Below are 23,843 nucleotides of genomic sequence, written 5' to 3'. Positions count from 1 at the left end.
TTTGTTGCACTCATACATTAGATTACACATTGCACTTGCCCCTCATTATTATCATTCAATAAATACTTAAAATCATGACTTAATTGTGCAAAATACAATTGTCTAAAATGCTATAAAGTGCCAAACATCAGTAACAGAGGACCACTTTGTTAGTTTCACACAGATTAAAACAAAGCTTTGATGATCGTCAATTAATTCTCAGTCTTTTGTACAGTACTCCATTACATTAATCTTACACAATGTTTATAAAAAATATGTACTATTTCCTCTTCATTTGCTTTTAGAGTGAAGAAATGCATTTCCCTCTGGCCTGGATCGCTGTCCTCTTCCTGTGTTCAGCCTTTGCTCACGGCGGTAAAGTTCTTGTTTTTCCTTTCGAGGGCAGTCACTGGGTGAATATGAAGGTCATAGTTGAGGAGCTGCATGCAAGAGGCCACCAGGTTTCAGTTGTGCGACCAAATGACAGCGTGTACATTAAGGAAACCTCACCGTTCTACACTTTGATCACGATTGACATTGGAGGTGCATTTGATGAGGACTTTGTCAAGACATTCACACCTAGACTTCTGAAAATCCTGAGGCAAGGAAAATCTGCCTGGACTCGTTTCAAGATAGAAATGGAATACGTACAAAAGGCTGCCGAAATGCACCAGATCAATTGTAAAATGCTTGAATACATGTTTGAAAACAAAGATCTGATGCAATCTCTTCAGGATGCCAAATATGACCTGGTTCTGACTGACCCTGTGCTGCCAGGCGGCGCTATACTTGCTCACTACCTTAGTTTACCACTAGTCTTCAATGTGAGATGGACCAGCCACGGTGACGGCCATTTAAAGATAGCACCTTGTCCTCTTTCTTATGTTCCATTGCCAGGGGCAGAGCTATCAGACAAAATGAACTTTCTGGAAAGAATAATCAACATAGTGACTTTTGCCTTGGGTGAATTAATGATTAGAAATTATATTACTCCACATTATGATGGTCTGTTGGCAAAATACTTGGGTCCCGATGTAGACTACTTCTCCCTGTTTCAAGCCGCAGACCTGTGGCTGTTTAGACTCGATTTTGTGTTTGAGTTCCCACGCCCCACCATGCCTAATGTTATCTATATGGGTGGGTTCCAGTGTAAACCTGCTAAACCTCTTCCTCAAGACCTGGAGGACTTTGTCCAGAGTTCTGGGGAACATGGAGTCATCATCATGTCTTTGGGGACTATGGTTGGAGAACTTCCCCATGACTTAGCAGATGAGATAGCTGCAGCTTTTGCCCAACTCCCTCAGAAAGTCATCTGGAAGCATAAAGGTGACAGGCCAGCTACTCTGGGCAACAACACTTTACTGGTTGACTGGATGCCACAGAATGACCTGTTAGGACATGCAAAGACCAAAGTGTTTATATCACATGGGGGAACAAATGGTATTTATGAAGCCATCTACTATGGAGTTCCTATTATAGGACTCCCATTGATTTTTGATCAACGTGATAACCTCTTTAGAATTAAAGTAAAAGGTGCAGCAAAGATCATTGACATTTTTACTATGACCAAAGACACATTTCTCAAAGGCATTGAGGAGGTTCTCCATGAGCCTTCCTACAGGATGAACATGCAGAGACTCTCCAGGCTGCATAGAGACACGCCAATGAAGCCGCTGGACAGCGCCCTCTTCTGGATAGAGTTTGTTATGAGACACAAAGGAGCTGCTCACCTCCGTACAGACTCCTACAAAATGCCCTGGTACTCTTACCACTCTGTAGATGTCATATTGTTCTTGATAGTATTTGTCTTTGTTATACTGCTGACTTTTGCTACCTTTGTCAAATGTTTATGTTCCAGAGTGTGTGTTAGAAGAAAGATTAAATCTGACTAAATGTGGAAAAAAAGAGAATTGGCCCAGGGGCCATCCTGAATCTTAATCCGTCCCTGGGCCATGGCTTGTTGTTGTGTAGAGCCCTGGTATAAGTATTGTTATTATTACTATTATTATTTTTTCATTCAGAATGTATGGCCTTGGCTTATCTACAAATACAAGACACCAGAGTGGCACTTCCCTTTAATCAATTTTATTTGAATTATTGAGGCATAAGGACTTATTTACCACTACTTTCTCAGAAAGGTCGGCTAAAGTCCTACACCTACAGAATGCCGTGGCACTTAGGATCGTTTTGAGGACATAGTATTTTAATAATAGCCTACTTTTTGCTAATGTGCTTAACGTTTGCTGCTGGAGTCGTATGTTTTGTTGTGTTTAAAAATAAATATAAATCAAATTTGATAAAACCAGGATAAATCCAATTCCCAAGTGGCCGGTCTACCTCCTGAGCCATTACCACCATAATGAGTTGTTTATTCATTTTGGATTAAACAAATTAAACAATGATTCAATGTGTTTTCCCTGGCAATTCCTCCCAGCTACTGTTTGTTCCTGACTGTTAATTTGTCCCTGTAACCCTCAGCATTTAATGAGAGGCAGTGTGTTCAGTCTTTTGCTCAGACTGAAGTGTGTGTGAATCAAATGATTTAATCAAGCAACCAAAGCAAGCTGACAGGGACCAACTTGAAGTTGTTTCTGTTACCACCACGCTCTGACCACTCTGTACGTTGTCTTAATAAAATGTTCAACAAAAAGTGGAGGGTCGCACTCAGAATTAAAAGTTTTTTATTTTAATTTTATTCCATATACCTCAAGATGATGGAGGCTGGATAGCTGAAACACCTACTTCATTGAGTCCAAGTGTCATGAAATTCCCTCAAGGTCTTTGATTGAGTGATAGTTCAATACAAGGTCTGCTAAGAGGATTTTAAACCCAAGAAAGCCTATGGCTTGTTTCCATATCGCTTTCAAATGTTGGGATGGACAGACGGACCGTGGATGGATGGACGTATTCAATGCCTCCACGCACGTCTATGTCTAAACTACACGTTTTGTCACATTTTTCTTCTAAAACACAACCTGGACCATACACTGTATTCCAGAAAGCAGGATTACTGAGTTAACTGGATCTGTTAAGTAGAGAAATGCAGGGAAATATTACTACTATATAGTAATAGTAGTAGTAGTAGCAGCAGCAGCAGCCATAGATATATATAAAGGCTAGATGACTCACCCGCGCTGCTGGCCAATGGAGTACGACGTCGCCACATGGCGGCCATCTTGGGACGGTCATTCATAACATTATGTCTATGGTGCATATACTTTGAAATAACCATAGCGTGCTCAATTTTCATCCGATTTTCAAACGGTTTGGTGTTTTGTAAACACCAATGATGTAGTTATGATATTATTGTATTAAAAAAAAAAAACATGATTATAATTATAAGTATGCAGTAGCATAACTACATCTTTGGTGTTTACAAAACACCAAACCGTTTGAAAATCGGATGAAAATTGAGCACGCTATGGTTATTTCAAAGTATATGCACCATAGACATAATGTTATGAGTGACCGTCGCAAGATGGCCGCGGTTGAGCTACGCTTGCGCCGCCCCCTTGAGCCATCTAGCCTTTATATATATCTATGGCAGCAGCAGCAGCAGCAGCAGCAGTAGTATTATATCTTTCAATATGGCCACTTTGTTTTCTTGGTAGAACGTTAAACAACACTGCCCTCTCCTGGTGGGACTACATTTCCCTGTGGATTTTCCTATGCATGTTACATAATGTCCTTCCTTTTTTGACTCATTGGGCGTTGTTGTGGTGTATTGTTGTTTGTTCCTCTGCTACAGTATTATAAACCTGTTCTGGAATCTGTAATTAATAATTAATGACCGGCGGGAAGATGCTAATGTCTCTGGTAGGAGACTCAAAGTTGACATCAGAAGTGTCAACTTTATAAATACTTTATATAAGACTTTTACAAATAACATCTTAATGAATTCAAGGCTTCATGGGGTGTGTAATCGATAGAAAATAAGTTATTTTTTGGGTGAACTATCCCTTTAACCTCACAACAAATTATTGTTGTACTTGTAACTTGCCGACTTACCAAAGGATAAGTGTTGATGACACATCTTGCATAAACATTTTATATATTGCACCTAATCTCTATTGTACTGAAACATATTACACTTTTATTGCACTTGTCCATCACGATTCAATCACCAAACATTTCTTTCCACAGGTGGAACACTCGTTGGCTGAGTGGCAATCTCAGTTAAACAGGAAACATAAATGTTCAGTGAAGTGCATTCAATAAACAACAAAAATCATGACTGTGCAAGTTAAGCTGTGCCAATTAATTAAGTGCAAATGACATAAGTGCAAATATGCTGTGCCAATATAAATCAATAAGGGTTACAATATATATTACCTTATATACTATATTACCATATACTATGTCACCTTAGTGACATAGTATATATGTGGCTGCAAAGTATAGGTAATGAAGGACCTCGTTAAAGTTCCAAGGACCCAGGGTCCTAACAGGCCTTGGGTTCAGTCTCTCCAATCCAATTTCCTGCTTTGGTTTTTTACCTCTTTAAGACCTGGAGGTATGGCCAATGCTGTTTGGCCACTCAAAATAGCGAAACAGCATTGGGTCGCCTTCAGGTCATAAGTTAAGTCATAAGACCTAGTACTTATGTGGTGTACTTGTATGGCCAGATTGGCCACGTCCTAAATCTCATACTAACATAGTATGCCAAATTACTTTTTAGTATGTCCGAAAGCTTAGTAGCTACTACATAGTATGTGAGATGCATACTACATTCATTATGTCCACCTATAGACCACCGAAGTCTGACGTAATTTACACATCCTTTGTTTGTCTACCTGGTTCGCAGTTTTCCACCCCCATTCTGAATTCCCATAGACGTATTTAATATCGCGTCAAATAAGAACTGTGTTCCAAAAATAAACAAATGACCCCGGCGGTTTGACTCTCATGGATATGAAGCATCAACTGACGGTGAGAAAATGCTAATGTTACTTCCACCGAATTAGTTACATTTTCGCCAGAAGCAGACTGTTTCAAATATAAGTGACTGACTATCATAAACGATACAGAACCTCCTCCCTGACAATATCGCCGAGACAGTTTGTTTATTTTTGGACCACGATTCTTATATGAGACGATTCTAAGATGACCCAATGTTATTCTCCATAGAGAAATTACTTTACGAACCTGGGGATGAACGAGTGACGTCAGGACTTCGTTGGTCTATTCACCTGTTTCTTGGCTGTGTGTTTTCCACGTCCTGTCGGATTTCATTGGATATCATTAGTCATCTGACAGGTTTCATTGGATTTCATTGGATCAAAAGACAGGAAGTGGAACACAGTGAAAAGCCTAGGAAACAGGTGGATATAAAACATATAAAGGTAGACACCTCTAGAAATGAGGCGGCTGTATCTCGGGCGCCATTTTCTTTGTTGCAATACACATACACACATACATACAATGCTTTGCATATATTTGTTTTATTAAACACTAAGGAAATGTATTTTTTTAATGGTGACAGAAACAGTCATACGTAACATTATGATTTGCACTGCCAGATAGGATTTCCTCTAGTAAAGTAATGTAAAGTGGTTAATTTACAAAGGAATACTATGTTATATATTACCTCTCTTTTAGACAATGTAAAGAAAAGTCTAACCAATGTGATTGACAGGAGAGATGATCAAAGGAACTGAGTTACCGTCATGATTACCAGAATCGAAGAATGGATAGAGTTTCTCTGTGAAGGTGCATCCACTGAAAGAGTACAGATGAACTCTGGTCTCCACATCATAAAAGGAGACCAGACCCTCCTCATAATCCACAAACACCCCCACTTTCTGGACCTTCTGTTTTACAGGGAGGAGGACAGGAGGGTCAGCAAGAGCCACGTACTCATTTCCATTCTTCAACGTTATAGTCCAGTAACCGTTGTTGGGTCTCAGTAATTCCATTTCCTCCCTGTTGATGGACTCAATGACCACTCCTAAAAAACAGTCAGTCTTCCCTTTAACCTGAACCTCATAGTAAAACCTTTCTGAAGAGAAGCTTTGTTTTCCCAAGACAGACTGATATTGAGAGAATCTCTTTCTGTTATCTGGGAGACTCTTCTTTACGTCTCCACAACTCACTTGTTTTCCATCCTCAGACAGGATGAGTCTGCAGTGTGCTGTATCAGAGTCCAGAGTTACATCCACTGCATATTGCTGGATCCTCCTCATCTCAGCAACATCACACAGCTTCTTCTCCATCTCTTGACTGAGTGTCTTCTCCAGCTGAGCCACAGCTGTCCTCACATATGAAGCCTGAGGGACACTGACCTTTGTCCAGTCCTTGATGGGTGGAGGAGTGTAGGTGGATGTGAAGTTCTGGAGGAGGTGGAGGTGGTCTTCAGTGTGTGAGAGCTGCTTCAGCTCAGAGCTTCTCTTCTTTAATTCAGTGATTTCCTGTTGCAGATCTTTAATGAAGCCATCAGCCTGTTTCTCTGTTGTTTTATGCTTCTCTTCAATCACATCAATGACCTCAGCCTGGCTTCTCTCAACACAGCTCATCAGAGCAGTGAAGACCTGCACACTGTCTGCTATCTCTCTGTCTGCATCTTTCTTGCTGAGCTGTACTGAGTGTTTGACCTCCTGAATCTTCACTTGTCTCACCTGGATCATCTGCTGAACTTCAGCCTCTGTCTTTCCCAGCTCAGCCTTCTTCCCTTCATATGCCTCTTCCAGAGATATAATTTGATGTAACTTGTGGTCTGACTCGGTGCAGAACTGACAAACACACATGTGGTCAGTCTTACAGAACAGCTCCAGAGGTCTGTCATGTTTCTTACACAGAATGTCTTCCAGGTTCTTTACAGGGTTGATTAGTTTGTGTCGTTTTAACGGTGTGACTCTGAGATGCGGCTCCAGATGAGTCTCGCAGTAGGAGGTCAGACACATCAGGCAGGACTTCACGGCCCTGAGCTTGGGCTTGGTACAGATGTCACAGGACACTTCATCTGGTTCAGCAGGTTCCCAGTTTGTGCTACACGTTTTCTGTTTGGATTTCCTGAACTGATCAGCCATCTCAGAAATAAAAGTATTGACAAAGACGTCTGGTCTCTTACAGAATGTTGTTTTACATAGTGGACACTGACACACATCACTAGTGTCCCAGTAATGTGTGATACAGGTTTTGCAGTAGTTGTGTCCACACGGTGTGGCGATTGGATTGGTGAACACATCCAGACAGATAGAACACAGGAACTACTCTTCAGACAGGAGAATACTGGCAGACGCCATTTCTACCCACTGAAAATTAATAAAAAGAATAATAACTTTTCACAGCATAATAGTTATGAATCTGATCTGGAACAGAGCACAATAATGTTGACACAGATACTATACAGGCTACTGTACTGTAGCGATTGGCTATCACTAACACACACGCGCACAAACACACACACACACACACACACACACACACACACACACACACACACACACACACACACACACACACACACACACACACACACACACACACACACACACACACACAGTACTGTATACAATACTTAATGGAAATTAACATTCATTCATACGAGCTGAAACATTAGACTGGGGGATATGTGTGGATACAGTTTAATATAACAATCTCTGTTACTGCATTAGCTATTAGCCTTGGAAGACGAGTATGACTTTTACTTTCATTTGTGCAAATATCAAAATCGATAAAATACATCTATGATAGACAGTCTTCTCTTGATCCGAGGTTATTACTGAAAAATAAGTCCTTATATCTGCTGATACTCACCTTTCCACTGTTTGTGAAGGTTGTTGAATGAGTGTTTTGTGAGTGCGCTACTTTCTGACTGAGTGTTTAACTTTCATTTCACTATTTGCGTCACTGAGGAACTCCCTCCTTTTTAGTTGTTAACCCTTGACATTCTTCACTCAGTGTTGCCAGGTCTGCTTATTATGCTTATTATTAGCGACTTTGGGATTCTTTTCTCTAAAGTTGCTTGTAAATATTGGTAGTTGTGGGTTGTGTTTTTTTGGGCTTGTTTCTAAACAAGTGTGGTTGCTTATTAGGCTTGTTTCTAAAGTGTAGTTGCGTATTTGGGCTTGTTTCTAAAGTGTAGTTGCGTATTTGGGCTTGTCTCTAAAGTATAGTTGCTTATTTGCACTCACTTCCTTCACATTTTCAAAATTATTTTAACCAGTGGTTCTCAAATATTTTGGGGGGAGGTCGTGACCGCGCTCACGAGTGAGCTTGTAGATCTGCTATTTTCAAACATTTTTGTACTCTTACTTTTGGTACTTTAAATACATTTTGATACCAATACTTTTGTACCTTTACTCAAGTAAATTTTGAATTCCGGACTTTTACTTGTAACAGAGTACTTCTACATTGCAGTATTGATATTTTTACTTAAGTAAAACATTTGAGTACTTTTTCCACCACTGGAAATGTCCCGTTGGATCCCCGCATACACTGAAGCTGCTCCTGATGAGCAGGTTGGTGCCTTGCATGGTTTCCTCCGCCGTCTCTGTGTGAATGTGTGTGTGAATGGATGGATGTAATGCACATTGTAAAGCACTGTGGAGAAAGGTGCTACATAAATGTACCATTTAACATTTTTTTTACACAATATTACATGCTTTATTAAAAGACTTATCTGCGATTTTTCATATTGCACGAGGATGTCTTCAACCATCCAGGACAAAACTATCTTTGATGTTGAAGAAGATCATTGACAGAAGACCCAGCAGTTTAAATGACCAGAGCAGAATGTTATTCTATCAAATCAATACAAGGGAATGTGTTAAGTAATGCTAAAGCAGTGCAAAAGATGTACAGAAAAAAAACTGGAGCAGAAAGCAAAGGGGAAATTGTTTGTAGTGCCACAAGGAAAGTTTTATGTGATGTCAACAAAGATGCCGTTCTGTTGTTTCACCTAAAACAAGTTTGTGTTTGATCAATTAAAATAAAACACCGTCACTAGTCTGTTGGCTCTTATTGTGCATTTGTATCTAAAACACCCCCACGAATATCAAAAGCAGAGAGAAAATACCACACAGGTCCTGCGGAGACTAAAAATTAATTTAAATGTTTTACCAGCAACAAATGTGTTCGTACATGTCAACAGATATACATACATAGTTCTAAAAAATACCTGGATTATAATCTTTATGTAAACAAATTATTCTTCTGTAACTAGGCTTGTTCCTAGTTTGGCAATATGTCCTACTCCTTCATAATGGTTTACTGGCTTTTAGAAGTCTGTGTGAGTCAGAGGGAGTACCTATACCAATAAAGTGCTAATAAACCACTGACAGTATGCTCAGAATATATGTGGCATTTACTTTGGGGCTAACAACTAATCTGACATAAAAACATGATAAAAATGTGAAGGGAAGGGGGGCTAGATTCCTCCTTTTCCAGCTAAAAGTCTCCTAATCAAAAAGCTGTCTTCCTTTTGATACACTGTAAAAGCATGAGTGTTAAGTTAAATTTGAGAGTGTACAAATTACACTCTCAGATTTAAATCAACACTGAGGATTTTACTGTCTGCTAAACCGACCAATGACAATTAACATTGCTTTGGTAATTAAAAGCCATTCCATAATGGTACACATTTTCAAATTGAAAGTGTTAGCACAGCACAGTACAAAATCACAGTGTAATGAACTATTAAAAATGTCCATTCCCTGTAATTAGTCTTTGACTTGTGATGAAATAAATATACAATACTATATTGTACGCTCATTTTAGCAGCACAGAACGCGACACACTGAGCAATCTGGCATGTGAACTGATTAAATTTCAAACGAGACAGTGACTCTCTTGAACACCACCATTGATTTGTAATCAAACATTCACCTAAAAATGGACATCAAAATACAATCACAGCCTGGTCCCACAAATGATGTATAAGACTTCATTTCAAAGCTTCAAACGGTTGAGCTCCAAACCTCATCAGCATGGTGAAAATGACATTAAGGAGACTGTAGAAAGCTATAAATACAATAAATAGTTTTGTTCAGTCCTCAGGAGGGCTGCGAGAGAAAAAAAAAGAAAAAAAAAAAGCAGTCCCTGGAGTGAAACAGTCTCGTCTTCAAAGCAGAACCTTATTTTCAAACCTGATGCTCTTTTCTAGAGTAAATGTACATTCAGCCGTAGTGGAGAGCATGTGAGCTGTTGTGTAGAAACACTCTCACAATGGCTCTCTCCTGCTCTCTTCTTTTGGCTCTTTTCGACTTAGAAGTGTAACCCAGAACCTTCCATAATCTGAAACGTTCCACAAACCCGTGAAGTTTTGTGATGTTTTTTGTGTTGTTTTGTTTTTGGTTCATGTGTCCATTATAAACAGGGGGTACCTTATTAAAAATAAACCAAAAAAAAGGTAAAATAGCTTTATCTACAAGCTCACAGTCACCATCTTCTGCGATGTGCTGTGAGCTTGTAGATCAGCTATTTTCGCTATTTTTGAAAACATTTTTAAAGCACAAGTTCTGAGTTCTGGGTTCCAAGAACTCAGTGTTAGTACTACCCCCCTGAGCAGGGCCAAAAATGTGGTTCTGAGAACCTAATCTGAAACCCAGCCGTATGGAAACACATCCAGAACCCGTGAGATATGGCACGGTTCGCATAGTTCTTGTAGTCGAAAAGAGCCATTTTCCTCTGGTTGACTCTTAGCACCAGCCCTGGCTTTGGGAGAGTCTGCAGAGACACACATTGTTCTCCTTGGTGCTCTGTCCTTTCCCCGGGCAGGTCCTACAACTTGCTGACGTAGTTGTTGGGGAAAAGACCCTGCTTTCCCCGCAGTCTTCCTGTCCACCATCCAGACGCGTCTGATCAACACAGAAAGAGAGTGGTTGTTTAAAGGGCTTATCACACGGGAAGGTATTGACGTGCCTTGTCATTAATTTTCATTTTCCCACTTCCGTGAAACTGACACGTTTGTGCTCGTCTCGCGCACGTGCCCGTCCGCGACAAGAGTTGAAATGTGCCTATTGCGCAACTAATAGAGTGGGCGCTATTAACTCACTGAGTGCCCAAATTATTTCTGGCTATTTCTGGCCAGTACGATTTTGATATATATATTTCTTTTCAAAGTAAAAAAAAAGTGCTTAGGAAGCGAGATACAGCCTTTTTCAGTTATAAGTTAAACAAGGAGTGGATGGAGCTGCAAATCTTCAGATAATGATATCTTGGGTTCTAAAAAAAAAATAATAATACTTTTTCTTTTTTTTCCGTTCAAAAACATGTGAAACACGTTAACATGAAACACGTTGCACCATAGCGGTAAAACACGTGAAACACGTTAATGGCACTCACTGAGTTAACAACTTGCTAATCTTGAAAATGTTGTAGAACCACTGGCGTAAAAAGAAACACAAGTGACAGTTGTCGTTTTTGTGACTGGCTCACCTTCTTTGGTGATGTCAATGACGTCATCGGCGTTGAAGCTCAGCTCGTCTGTGTCCTGGGCGTCGTAGGCGTACAGTGCTTTGCACTGGGGCACTTGGGGCTTGGGTTTGGGCGCCGGCTTTGGCCGCCCTCCTCCTGGGGTAGGACGGCTGGCCGACGGCCTGTGGGCTCTGGGAGAACGACAAGGGAGAGAGAGAGGCAGACCACAGGACTGTTGGCAACAGCGGGGAAAATGTTCTGGCGCTCATTCAGTTCACTACTGTGTTGTCCACTTTACAGCGAGCAACAGCTGTGTCCATGTGAGTTTGTGTAAACTTATGGTTTTATGGAGAAGAAAATGTGTACACACGCATGAAACTGAACGTCTCAACGGATTAAGATGTGTGCCTAAAGCTCAATTTATACTCATCGCACGGCGATAGAGTACATCAAGCGTAAGGGAGACACATACAGGAGGAAACTAATGCTTATGTTAATATCCCAGCTCAGACTTGGTCAACTCAAGCCACTGCTGTGCAGCTCTAATGAAATGTGCCCAACACATTGCCACAAACAAAGGATTATTTTTACACCCAGAGGACTTCAGTTTTACACACAGTGTGAAAGTCAGCTAATGGATTGCACTTGTTTAACACACCAAACCAGTTCAGGATAGCTCAAGCAAGTTTTGCCACAAGTGATATCACACCAGTTTGGATCCCAGTAGTTTGTAATAAGCAGTGGAATAGTTAGTGACTTCATTCATAAGTTCTTATTTCTTGAATAAAGACCTTTTGAATATTTTGAGTCTAATGATGCAGTCTCTTCTGACCAGAGGCAGAGCACTGGTTCTGAACGTGGCGGTCCAGGGACCACCCCAGGGGTCCAAAGGACCCGACGTTCAGTACCAGTGGAATAGTGTACTCCAGCCAGAAGAACAGCTAAAGCCAGGAGGCTAATTTGAGGCAACATTGTTTATTTATGTTCAACAATGTTCCAACATTTTCAAAAACAGAGAAAATTGCTGATCTACCAAGCTCACAATGCAACGCGTATAGTGAGCTTGTAGAGCGCTTATTTTCGCTATTCGTCGTACAATGAAGTATATCGTCTCTGTCGGGTGGAAACCTCATATGTCCAAAACAGTAACTTTTCAGGATTCAAATTCAAAAACAGCAAATGTAGCAGATCGACAAGATCGAAACGAGTCGCTTCGCGCCACGTTTCGAGCTTGTAGATCTGCTACTTCTGATACTTTTGTGTGACGCTGTAGTATGATCAAGTAGAGCGTTAATTTACGAAGAAACACAAAAGTTAGAATATGGAGATAAGAGGTTTCTGTCCGACAGTGAGGATATGGGGCTTAAGTGGTTCATTTATACTGCATTGCACAAGGGTGTCGCTGGCCAAAAGCAGCTTTATTGTAGAACAGCTCTTGCCGTTAGACATCTACAAGCCACTAGAAGAAGCAAACGACACATCATGCTAATGAGAGCGTTTCCTAGACCTGACCCACCACCAAAAACACTGAATATGCAAACTCACATTCCTCCATTTGAAGCTGATCGACTGCCTCCATTGCTATAAAGGAACAAATTATCCAAATTATATGTGCATGTCTTTGTAAAGGTTCTACTGTGCAGACGAACGTATGTGGTAGTGTACGTGAAGTGAGGCAGTTTACCATATTGATCAAAACAAATCCACACACACACACACACACACGCACTCTCGCACGCACACGTGCCATTTAATCAATCATAATAAGTTACTCTTCTGGCTATGAATGTCTATGGCAGTGGTTCTCAAAATGGGGTCTGGGGACCCGGGGGTCCTTGAGGGGGTCCCCAGCTAAATTTGTTAATCTAGCATCAAATTCAGTTTAGGCAGTTTAAATCTTGTACACAAAACACCCTAACACAAAATATGTTTTCGCGATGCGACGCGTTGTGAGCTTGTAGATCTGCTATTTTCAAATAGCCTAGGTATAAAATAGGGCTAAAGTGGTTAATGTATGTTTTATAATGTAATCATTTATATCTTTAAAATAACCATTAACTAAAGTTTTCAAATAATTGTAGTGGAGTAAAAAGTACAATATTTGCCTCTGAGATGTAGTGGAGTAGATGTGAAAGTATAGACAATTGGAAACACTCCAGTAAAGTAAAAGTACCTCAAAATTGTACTTAAGTACAGTACTTGAAACCACTGGACATGAATCAGTTTGAGAACCACTGCACTCTCTATGGTTCTATGGTTTTGCTCACCCGGCAGCTCCTTGTTCGGGGACCTTCAGGCATTCTAGATTGGGCTGCGGCTTGTCGCCTCCTCCTCCTCCTCCTCCTCTGCCTCCTCCTCCTCGCTCTTTCAGCTGGGCGACGTTGGTGGGGAGGAAGGGACGGCTGGCCTGGTGGTGGCCTGACGATGGAGGAGGCCTCTGGTTGGAATGCTGCGAGCTGTTCCTCTGGTTGGCTATGTGGTTGGTGTTCTTCAACCCCCCGTTCTGGTGCTGGGCCACTGGGCAGGACAAAGACAGAGAGATGTGTTTTAGGGGTGCAGTTAATCAAGCTAATCCATTTAATTGGTTGTTAAATTCAATAAAATAATCATTTAATAATTGATTCCTTTTTTGGGTCATTATAGGCAATAATCTTCAAAAATCTTCAAAATAATTAACATAGCTGAGCTTGTAGACCTGCTATTTTAACTGTTTGCGCACCACACCATTGTCTGACAAAGTACGTATAACATAAGGTATAAGTGGTTCATCGATTTTGTTGCTTGATTTTGACTCTTTTGCATTTTTTTCCATAAATCAGTGCTATTGAACACCCTTTACGTCTGTGTGTTGGTAAAACAAATATTGAACCCGTAAAAAGTAAAAAGTGCTTCTGACAAAACCAGCTAACTCCACCAAAGGGGGGTGGGGAGTTAGCTGGAGTTAGCTGGTTTTGCTGACTCCAGGCTCCACCCCCTTTTGACCTCCAACCTCATAGTGAGCTTGGAGGTCCATTCAGCTGTTCTTACCAATGATGATCAAAAACTCCTAACTCCATTTTTTTCCCCATTCCCTTAAAAAAAAGAGTTAGCTGGTTTCTGCCTGACAGCAGAGATATATATTTTGTAAAGCGCTTCTCGATTATTCGATGAATGGACAAAGTAATTGATAGAATAATAGCTAAGATAATAACAGAGCTGCAGCCCTAATGTGTTTGTTAGGTTGTGCTGGAAGACGGTCGGAGAGGGCACTCTGTGAAAATATTAAAATAACAGGTTTTCCATTGAAGTTGGAGCCTGTTTATACTCCATCTGTAAGCTGACAACACGCCACGATGTGGTGCGTCGTCAACTTGCAGATCAGTTATTTTTGGCAAGTGAAACCGTCGTACTGTCAAAGAGTATAAATTAGGCTTAAATTAGACCCGAGATAAGACGTTCAAATGAGGGGTAAGGATGGGTACCTGGGGGTCCGGGTGCAGCCCGGGAGGGGATGTTCTGGTGGGTTCTGGACGTGTTGTGAGACTGGCTGTGACTGAAGCTCTTCTTGGTGGGACCTGGGAATGACATTCTTAATTAAGTAAGCATCTAACAACTCTATCTGAGATTTTTTTTAAAAGGAAAACATTTTCACTATTCATGAAGGGCTTGGTTAAGTGTTGTTTTTCTATGGTCTGTGATGCTTACGTGTATTCTTGGAGAGTCCGGGGCCGATGCTGACTTGCAGTGTTTTGCTGGAGGGCTTCAGGACGACCACGTCTCCCTGTCCGCTGACAAACATCACCTGCCTGGACCCCCCGCCGCTCAGAAAGCCCCAGTTCTCCTTCTTCAACTTCAGCTCCAGTCTGAGGAACAGCGCAAAACACCTGCTTTACACCAGCGGCTTCTCAAACGGTTTAATTTCAAGGACCCCTGGTACAATTTGGTACAAATTAGACCCCCATAACTAGGATAGACACACTGTGTCTATCGTCGCTGTCGGGTGGAAACCTCATAATGTCAAAAACTGTAACCTTTTAGGATTCCAAATTCCAAAATAGCAAAAATAGTAGATCTACAAGCTCAAACACGCATCTGATCTTTTTTATACTTTTGTGTGACACTGTAGTATGATCAAGTAGGGTATTCATTTACGAAAAAAAACATAAGGTTAAAATATGGAGATGAGAGGTTTCTGCCCGATAGCAACGACATGATATATGAATACATGCATCTATCCTGTAATTACAAAGAAGAGGTGGCCACATCTGGTCTAACTACAAACAGCACAAAGCTCAGGCTGTTTGCTGGTACAGCTCTTTCTCCTGTCTGGCCATAGTTCAGTGCTTCTTAACCACTTAAACCCCAGCATCCGTATTGATTTGTGGGGAAAGCTTTCCCTGAAAAATAGCAGATCAACAAGCTCACAACTGGACACGTTGTGTGGCATTGTGAGCTTGTCGATCGGCTATTTTCAGCGACAGCTTTCCCCACAATAACAGAAAAGATAGTACTAGCATTGAGCCCTGTGGGGCTCCGGTTTACCCATATGAGGTTTAAGTGGTTAAACGTCTGAATATCAAGGACCCTCAGTTTGGCACGGTATGCATTAGGCCACGGACCCCCATAACTCTGAGAGTGTACAAATGGAACCAAACGGACCAGCAAGGGTCCCCATTAACTCTGAGAGTGTACAACCCTTGCGGGTCCGTTTGGCTCCATTTGTACACTCTCAGAGTACACTCTCAGAGTTACAGACCTGTAAGGGTCCATTTGGTTCCTAACTATCAATCACTTCGCTGAGGACCCCCTGGAACCACCCCACTGTGAGAACCGCTGCTTTACACACCTGTGTACCATACATGACTCAGAAATGTATTGAAAGGATAGCCCCTTGAGATGTAGCACCTCATTTTGGAGGAGGGTCTGTATCGCAGCACTCGTGCCGCACTATGAGCTTGTATATCTGCTATTTTTTGAATAGCCAAAGTGTAAAATAATGCTTTTTTCAAATCTGAAAATGACACAGATGGCGTTCCTGGTCTCAATGGGTTAAAAAAAGAAGAAAACAAAAAACAAAAACAGGTGTACTGTTGTACTTACGTGGTACCAAACTTGAGCGGTAGCTTCCTCTGGGTCTTCTCTTCAAACCTCCGGGCCAATAAGCTGAGGAACTCGGTCTTGAAGACACACTCCAACAGGCTGTCGTACTCCTGCTCATGTAGGATCAACAGGTCATCCTGCATGGGGCTGAAAGAGGAGCACATAATATATCATCACTGTCGGGCGGAAACCTTGTATCTCCAGTTCAACGTAATTTTGTTCTCTTTTTTCCCTTTTCGTAATGAATGCCCTACTTCATCGTACAACAGTGTCACGCTAAAGTTGCGAAAATAGCCGATCTGATCTGCTCAATTTAGCTATTTTTGAAAAATGAAAGTGTGTCTGTGGGTTTTATGAATATTGACAATAAAAAGTATTTACAAGAGCTTGTGACTAAGTAATAACCGCATTGGATCCATTGGAACACAGGCTGTTTTTTTTCCATTTCCTCAAAAGTAACAAAGTTTCCACCCGACAATAAATAAAATAATAAATACATTATGTTGACATTAGGAGCACTTCACCTATTTTCCACCGTATCTTCATATAATTAGTCCTCACTAATGCTCATTATAAGATAGCACAATTTCCGTCTATAGTCACTCTGCGTTTCATTGGTGGGCTGGGGACCGTTCAGAAACCTGCCTACCATTGACATCACTGATGGTGAACTATGCCGAACTAGACGCCATTGTTCTTGCATTCATTTAAAAAACACCGTTGATGTCACTGGTAGGCAGGTTCCTGAATTGTACGCAGCCGTCCTCTGAGACACAGAGTGAGTAGACTGAAATTTTACCATCTTGTAATGAGCATTATTGAGTACCAATTATATGAAGATTTGAAAATGGGTGAAGTGATCCTTTAAGGGCTAATTTATGCTTTGTTGGTTATAGGGTTAAAGTGACTGAACCACTGGCATACATACAGTGTGTCTGTGACTCACGGTCATGTTTTGCTCTTCCACAATCAAGAGACGTTTTCTCTGATGAGCTTTTTACAACCGCTGCTTTCCTTCTCTCTCTCTCTGCAACCACCTGGTTCAAATTAACCCATGAACCCAGTTCACACAGCCACTCAAAAAGCCACATGTCTTTACCAACAGAATTATGACCTGTACGTCTGCTATATGTCTTTAACAACAGCATTATGATCTGTACTGTATGTCTGCTGTATTTCTTAACAACTGCATTATGATCTGTATGTCTGCTGCACGGCTCCCATCAACAACAAAGGCCTGATTTATACGCAGTGGTGGACTGTAACTAAGTACATTTACTTGAGTACTGTACTTAAGTAAAAAAAAAAATAGCAGTATAGTAGTAGTACTTTTACTCAAGTACACATTTGACAGAGCTATACTATGACTCAAGTACTGAGGATGTCCGCCACTGTTTATATGTTGACGCATGACCGTGCCAAAAACAGCAAATGACAGCTGATGTGTTGTAGATCTTGTAGATCTCCTATTTCTTTGAGCTAAAAAAAAACACCAACAACAGTTTTAGACTGAATTAATTTGAAGCAACACACACACACACACACACACACACACACACACACACACACACACACACACACACACACACACACACACACACACACACACACACACGCACACGCACACGCACACGCACACACACACACACGAGAAGTGGTTTTAATCGGTTCCATATGTTTGTAATACCCCTTTGTGTGACATTTACAGGCACATGGGGACTTGTGTGATTGAAAATCCAGACTGGGGGCTTTGAAGTAGCTTCTTGCCTTTCTGAAAAAACCCACACGTTTTACATGGTGGGCCCCTGCCTACCCAGTCTCTCTCTGCTAGATATATAGTGGCCTTTGTATCGTCGCTGTCGGGTGGAAACCTTGTATGTCCGGCACCGTTACCGTTAAACCGTAAAAAAAAAAAAACATCCCATGTTCCAACCGAGCCAATGCAGTTATTTAGTCACAAGCTCTTGTTGTTGATACTTTTCATTGGTTAAATATTTATGAAACCCACAGACAGACCTAACAACTTCCACTTTCTTTTACCTACAAGCTCACAATGTGTCGCATTGTGAGCTTGTAGATCCGCTATTTTACTACTTCTCAACGAAGAAGTAAATTAATTTATGAAGGGAAAAAGTATGGAATATGGAGATACAAGGTTTCTGCCTGACAGCAACAATATACTGTTTTGCTTGGGGAACACCCCACTGCCTCCTGGCTATAATCACAGACAAAGGACCTCATACAAAACCTTGTGTACACATAGATTTAGTACGTCTTAACTGCTTAAACTGTTGATACTTTGTTGTACTGTACGTCAAATAGCGAAAACAGCCAATCTATACAAATTCACCGAATGTTTGCATATTACGATATGCCCAGAATACAGACGGTAGGATTCATATGCTACATATAGGGAAAAGAGCATGAAAAAAATAAACAATGGCACTCCATGGAGGCACTGAAAAGTACATCTTTCAATGCCTGATTCTGATTCTGATTTGATTCTGATTTTCAAGGTCTGATTCTGATTCAGGAGGAGAAAGGTTCTTTAATTCAATCCTGGAGGAGATTGATACAGTCAGTTTGTTGAAGCAATGTGGTAGCTATGATGCAGGGGTGGAAAGTAACTAAGTACATTAACTCAAGTACTGTACTTGAGCACAATGTTGAGGTACATTTACTTTAGTATTTGCCTTTTGTGATACTTTATAATTCTACTCCACTACATCTCAGAGGCAAATATTGTACTTTTTTACTCTACTATTAGGCCTATATGTTATAAGTTATTAAGTAGATTTTGATTAATATTCTTGCAAAACACACATTAATCAATAGACTGTGATGTGCATAGAGATGTAGTTCCCTTTTCCAGAAGGTGGCATGAACACTTCCTCTTCCGGGTCAGTGTCCCATAGAGTAGCTTCATTTGATTGGCTCAGCAGCAGATTTGAATTGCAAACACATTATGAAGGGGTTCTGTGTTTCCATTTCAAATCTTCCAACTCTATTTAACCCCTATTTTATACTGTCTATTCAACAATAGCCGCTGATAATGCATAGTGATGTGGCACATGATCTACGTGAGCTTGTTGATCAGCTTTTATTATTATTATTATTATTTATTTATTTTTAACAATTTATTTGAATACAGGACTTTTACTTGTAAGAGATATTTCTACATCGTGGTATTGATACTTTTTACTCGAGTAAAAATTCTTAGCAATATTAGACCCTTACACTCTCAGAGTTGTGGGGGTCCTTGGCCTTTAAAAGTCAGCTGGAAGGAATGGACTGCTAGTTTTTGCTTTCACTCTTAATGTTTCTTAATGTTTGGTTCCTTTGTTTTTAATTCTGTTTTTGAATTGCCTTTATATTTCATGTTTGTTTTTATGTATGTGAAGCACTTCACATACATAAGCAAACCTGTTTTTTAAAAGTGCTATATAAATAAAGCTTATGTAATGCGTACCAAACCGGAGTTCCTTGACATTAAACAGTTTGAGAAGCACTGAACTATGGCCAGACAGGAGACAGAGCTGGACCAGCAAACAGCCTGAGCTTTGTACTGTAGATATATGGCCACCAGATGGCACTACTGGCTCTTCTTTGTTGCAAATGAGAGCCAGTAGAGCCCTAACAGGGTAGATGTAAAGTACAGTATATATTTATATATTACATAAATATAAATATATATCATATAAATATACCATATATCCTGTTTGGGCAATCATGTCTAAACAATATCAGAATATCTCTGATTTGATATAGAGAAATATTGGAGATAACAAATATATTACATTATTATGCTTTTAAAATACCGGTAAATCTGGTAGTGATGTGTGTTTTGTTCCTTAAACCATTATTGACATTATTCTTCACTTATTTTTGTTTGTTGTTTGGTTTTTATTATGTCCAAAACTGTTACTTTACATTTTGTGGAAAGGGGGGGGATCAGGAAGTTGCATAAAAATATGATTTGATAGCAAAAATATGCTTTCATAGCAGAAACCATCAACACAAATGCATTTATTTGCTTGCTGACCACGTGAAAGCTTTTAACAGGCTGCCTGTGTCATTTTAAAACCACCTTTGCAGACAACGCATCACATCATGACGCATTGTCAGCTTATATATCGGTTATTTTCTGTGAGCAACACCTTTGTACAGCAAAGTATAAATCAGGCTTAAACCCAAAACTACTTTAAACCTTACTTTGTTGACCGGAGTGCACCAGGGGTGTATACTAAGCCCCCTTCTTTTTCCCCTTTACACTCAATATCTTAGCTGAAAACAACAATCTACATGCTTTCAACTCTGAGCTTGTCGGTCAGCTGTTTTGGCCATTGCTTGCATAACTTGATTCTTACCTGAGAGACACTGCCAAGATCTTCTCCACTTCAATCCTCCTCTTCAAGACCTCCGTCACCTGACCTTTCTCTGGTCCCTGTTTCACCTTCTCTCTCCCAATCAGGTACACACTCTTTGGCGTGAGGATTAAGTCCCTCTTGATCCCCTAAATACAACAGAAAACAACAAAATATGATGTGTGGCTCATTGTTATTGCATTCAAACTTAAATATGGGTTCTGTCAGTCACTGCGTGAAGCCCCACCTTGAAGCGGCGGTCGTATTTTGTGACTTTGTCAGCAAAGTCGATCTTTTCCCTCTTGGCCAGGAACTGTCGGAGCTCAGGCCTGTCGTCCATGCCCAGGTAGTCGCCCACAAAGTTTCTGTTGAGGCTGTGTCTCCGTCTCTCCTTTCGGTTCAGTAGCAGGTCAGAGGCTGAGGAGGAGACCCAAAACATATTGCATGAAGAGAGGAGAGGAGGAGAGGAGAGGAGACGAGACAAGAAAAGAGTAGAAAAGAGTAGAAAAGAGGAGAAAAGAGGAGAAAAGAGGAAAATAAAATAAAATAAAAATCACTCACCCTCTTCTCTCATCTGGACATACTTCTTGCGCGCCACATATTTCCTCCAAGTCTTCTGGATGGTCCTGGCGTAGCCATCAAACTTGCGTTCCCTTGTCTCTTCCAATAGAAAGAGCTGTGGAGAACCACACACACACACACATTCAAAATGTGACAATCTTTCGAACATGTACAAGCTCACAACGGATTACGATGTGGCGTGTTGTGAGCTTGTAGATCGGCTATTTTAGAATAGACAAAATGTATGTTTTGTAATCTAAATCTACAAAGTAACTTGTAACTAAAGGTTTCAAATAACTGTAGTGGAGGGGGGAAAAAAGCACACTATTTGTCTCTGAGATGTAGTGGAGTAGAAGTATGAAGTATTGAAAAAGTAAAAGAAAAATTACTTGAGTACAGTTACTCAGTTACTTTCCACGGACACACCCAAACACAGTAACAGCGTCATGCAGGGATGACTGAGCATACATACTGTACATTCCTGTATCCAGTTCAATACACAAGCCCAATGCTTTGGCTGTCAGTTTCACTGATGATCTTGTGATTGTATTTGGTTGTCCAAAAATGTGCGTCCAGAATGCTGGTGCACATGTACAGTAGATACGTTTTTCGTGTCAAGGACCCTCAAATTGATATGTATTTGGCCACGGACCCCCATCTGAAAACGTTTTGTGCCAGGGAACTCCAGATGAGCAGATTTATAATTACAAAATTATTCAAAAGTTTCCAAACATTTTTGTTTGGAAACAAGGACCCCACTTTGAGAACCACTGCAGCAGATGCTCTTGCTTGTTTTTTTCACCTAGCCCAGTGTTTACCTGGCCACTCCGAGGTCACAGGTGTGGCTGGAATGTTGTAATAAGAGGCAGGGAGTAGAATTGTTTCAACTGTCACTACATTTACTGTGGAGTGTCTTCAAATAACTTGCCATGAGTAAAAGCATTCTATAGTTCTCATTACATCACCTGTTTTTTTGGACTTTGTTTTGTATAAGAGCAGGGGTTCTCAAACCTTTTAGCTCAAGACCCAAAAGATTAATTGATGCAAAAATGGGTCCTGACCCGCTGTTTGGGAAACACTGGTATACAGTAGAACCACAATATCAACAACAGCTGAACCAACGTCCTATTGCTTTTGTCTTTTTGTTCAAACAAGCTTGCTAAATGCCATTTTACCAATGTCAGAGCACTGCCAAAGAACAGATCAATTCAAATGTTATGTAATAATAACTTCTAACACTGACATAATGTAGGTTCTTTTTGCAGGTGATTGGTAAGCAGACCATGTAGACTTATGTAAACCTCTACTAAGGCTTACATCTGCTCAGTCTTTAACTGTTCTCATTTTATAGTCTTTTCATATGTCTGATGGCTCTTGGTGTTTAGTATTTCGTTTTTAAGACTTTTTCCTCTCCTTTTATCTTTTATAACAGTGTTTCATTGCTTTTATCTTCTGTTTATTTATTTTATTGTCTCTTATTTCATTTCCGTTTTTGCTCTCTTTTCTTTGGGGGGGGGGGGGGGGGGTCTCTTTGTGCTAATTTGTTCTAATTCCAAATCAAGCTCCAATTATCATTCAAATAAAAAATCGAAACAAAAAAACCCAAATACCAATTCTAGTTCAAATTCAGTTTGTGCATTCAAAGTCTGCTACAAAGTAATAACTATAACTGCATTCTTATTGGTGTGGACTGCAAATTCTCAAGTAAGTTTATTCATTCATTCATTCGTGTTTTTTTTGGGGGGGCCTGTCATTTTCCGTAGCATATCTTAATCCTTACAAAGCGGAGCAATGTGTCATCAGGTCTATGATGTAAAGTATTGATTTGTTGCTTCCCAGAATACATCCCTACTTCCTGAGCTGAATGAGCTTCATGAGACCAGCGGCTTTTCACCAGTGACCGTCATTTCCTGACGGGCCTCTAGACATGCAACCGTCTCTGTGCCCTGTGCCCACTCAGACTAAACATCCTGCCCACGCAGCCTCTTGGCACGCAGCCTTCTGCTTGGCACAGGACACACAACCTATAGAGAAAGACCTGACAAAACAGTGCTACATGTTGGGTTTTTTCTGGTCCGTTTTGAGGATTACATTTAGGCTTGATTTAGGGGCTGCAACTATCGATGATTTTCTTCGTGATTATTCTGTCGATCACTTTTTGGGATTAATTGAATAATCGAGAAGCGTGTTTTTATTTTTAAAGTTTTTATATATCAACAATATATTTCGTCGCACACCTGTGTCATGCAAAGATAGTGAAATGAGCAGATTCAGAAGCTCACCCCGCCTTGTGAGCTTGTACATTTCTTGAACATTGCTTTTTACTTTTTGTCTATCCCAGATACACAAACACATAATCAAATATTGGATTGTTATACAACAAATACATTCCCAACCAACAGCCAAAGTTGCTTTGGCTGCAGTTTTTAGCAATTGTAAATTACACATGAACAAAGACAACAATAATACACATTATGAGGAATTCAGTCAATACAATTTCCGTAT

The 23,843-nt window shown here is 40.5% G+C and overlaps 3 protein-coding genes across 4 annotated transcripts in view; 1 reads left to right on the top strand and 2 right to left on the bottom strand.

Moving 5' to 3' along the window:
- The first annotated feature begins 291 nt into the window (after positions 1-291).
- LOC311050979 (UDP-glucuronosyltransferase 2A1-like) lies at positions 292-2,567 on the top strand. The gene has a single exon (XM_084065276.1). The coding sequence runs from the start codon at positions 294-296 to the stop codon at positions 1,869-1,871; it is 1,578 nt and encodes a 525-aa protein (XP_083921402.1). The 5' UTR covers positions 292-293; the 3' UTR covers positions 1,872-2,567.
- Positions 2,568-5,423: 2,856 nt separating this feature from the next.
- Positions 5,424-7,836, bottom strand: LOC311048023 (zinc finger protein RFP-like). The gene is made up of 2 exons (XM_084061016.1): positions 7,735-7,836; positions 5,424-7,229 (listed from the first exon to the last, which is right to left on the bottom strand). The coding sequence occupies exon 2, from the start codon at positions 7,002-7,004 to the stop codon at positions 5,595-5,597; it is 1,410 nt and encodes a 469-aa protein (XP_083917142.1). The 5' UTR covers positions 7,005-7,229; positions 7,735-7,836; the 3' UTR covers positions 5,424-5,594.
- A 729-nt stretch (positions 7,837-8,565) lies between these two features.
- The window catches only part of myo1ea (myosin IEa), a 76,158-nt gene continuing 60,880 nt past the window's right edge, over positions 8,566-23,843 (bottom strand). Inside the window, exons 20-29 of one of the 2 annotated variants that reach the window (XM_084063252.1) lie at positions 21,339-21,453; positions 21,025-21,194; positions 20,781-20,926; positions 16,414-16,560; positions 15,019-15,176; positions 14,796-14,888; positions 13,602-13,851; positions 12,880-12,915; positions 11,356-11,525; positions 8,566-10,775 (exon numbers count right to left, since the gene is read on the bottom strand). In XM_084063252.1, the coding sequence (XP_083919378.1) occupies positions 10,699-10,775; positions 11,356-11,525; positions 12,880-12,915; positions 13,602-13,851; positions 14,796-14,888; positions 15,019-15,176; positions 16,414-16,560; positions 20,781-20,926; positions 21,025-21,194; positions 21,339-21,453 (1,362 nt within the window). In that variant the 3' untranslated portion in view covers positions 8,566-10,698. The remainder of the gene's footprint in view (positions 10,776-11,355; positions 11,526-12,879; positions 12,916-13,601; positions 13,852-14,795; positions 14,889-15,018; positions 15,177-16,413; positions 16,561-20,780; positions 20,927-21,024; positions 21,195-21,338; positions 21,454-23,843) is intronic. The other variant, XM_084063253.1, reaches the window with a different exon arrangement.

Source organism: Gymnoscopelus microlampas (genome assembly GCF_963454915.1).
Source record: "Gymnoscopelus microlampas genome assembly, chromosome: 1".
Classification (NCBI taxonomy): domain Eukaryota; kingdom Metazoa; phylum Chordata; class Actinopteri; order Myctophiformes; family Myctophidae; genus Gymnoscopelus; species Gymnoscopelus microlampas.
The sequence above is the reverse complement of the archived record's forward strand: the minus strand, read 5'-3'. Positions and strand labels throughout refer to the sequence as shown.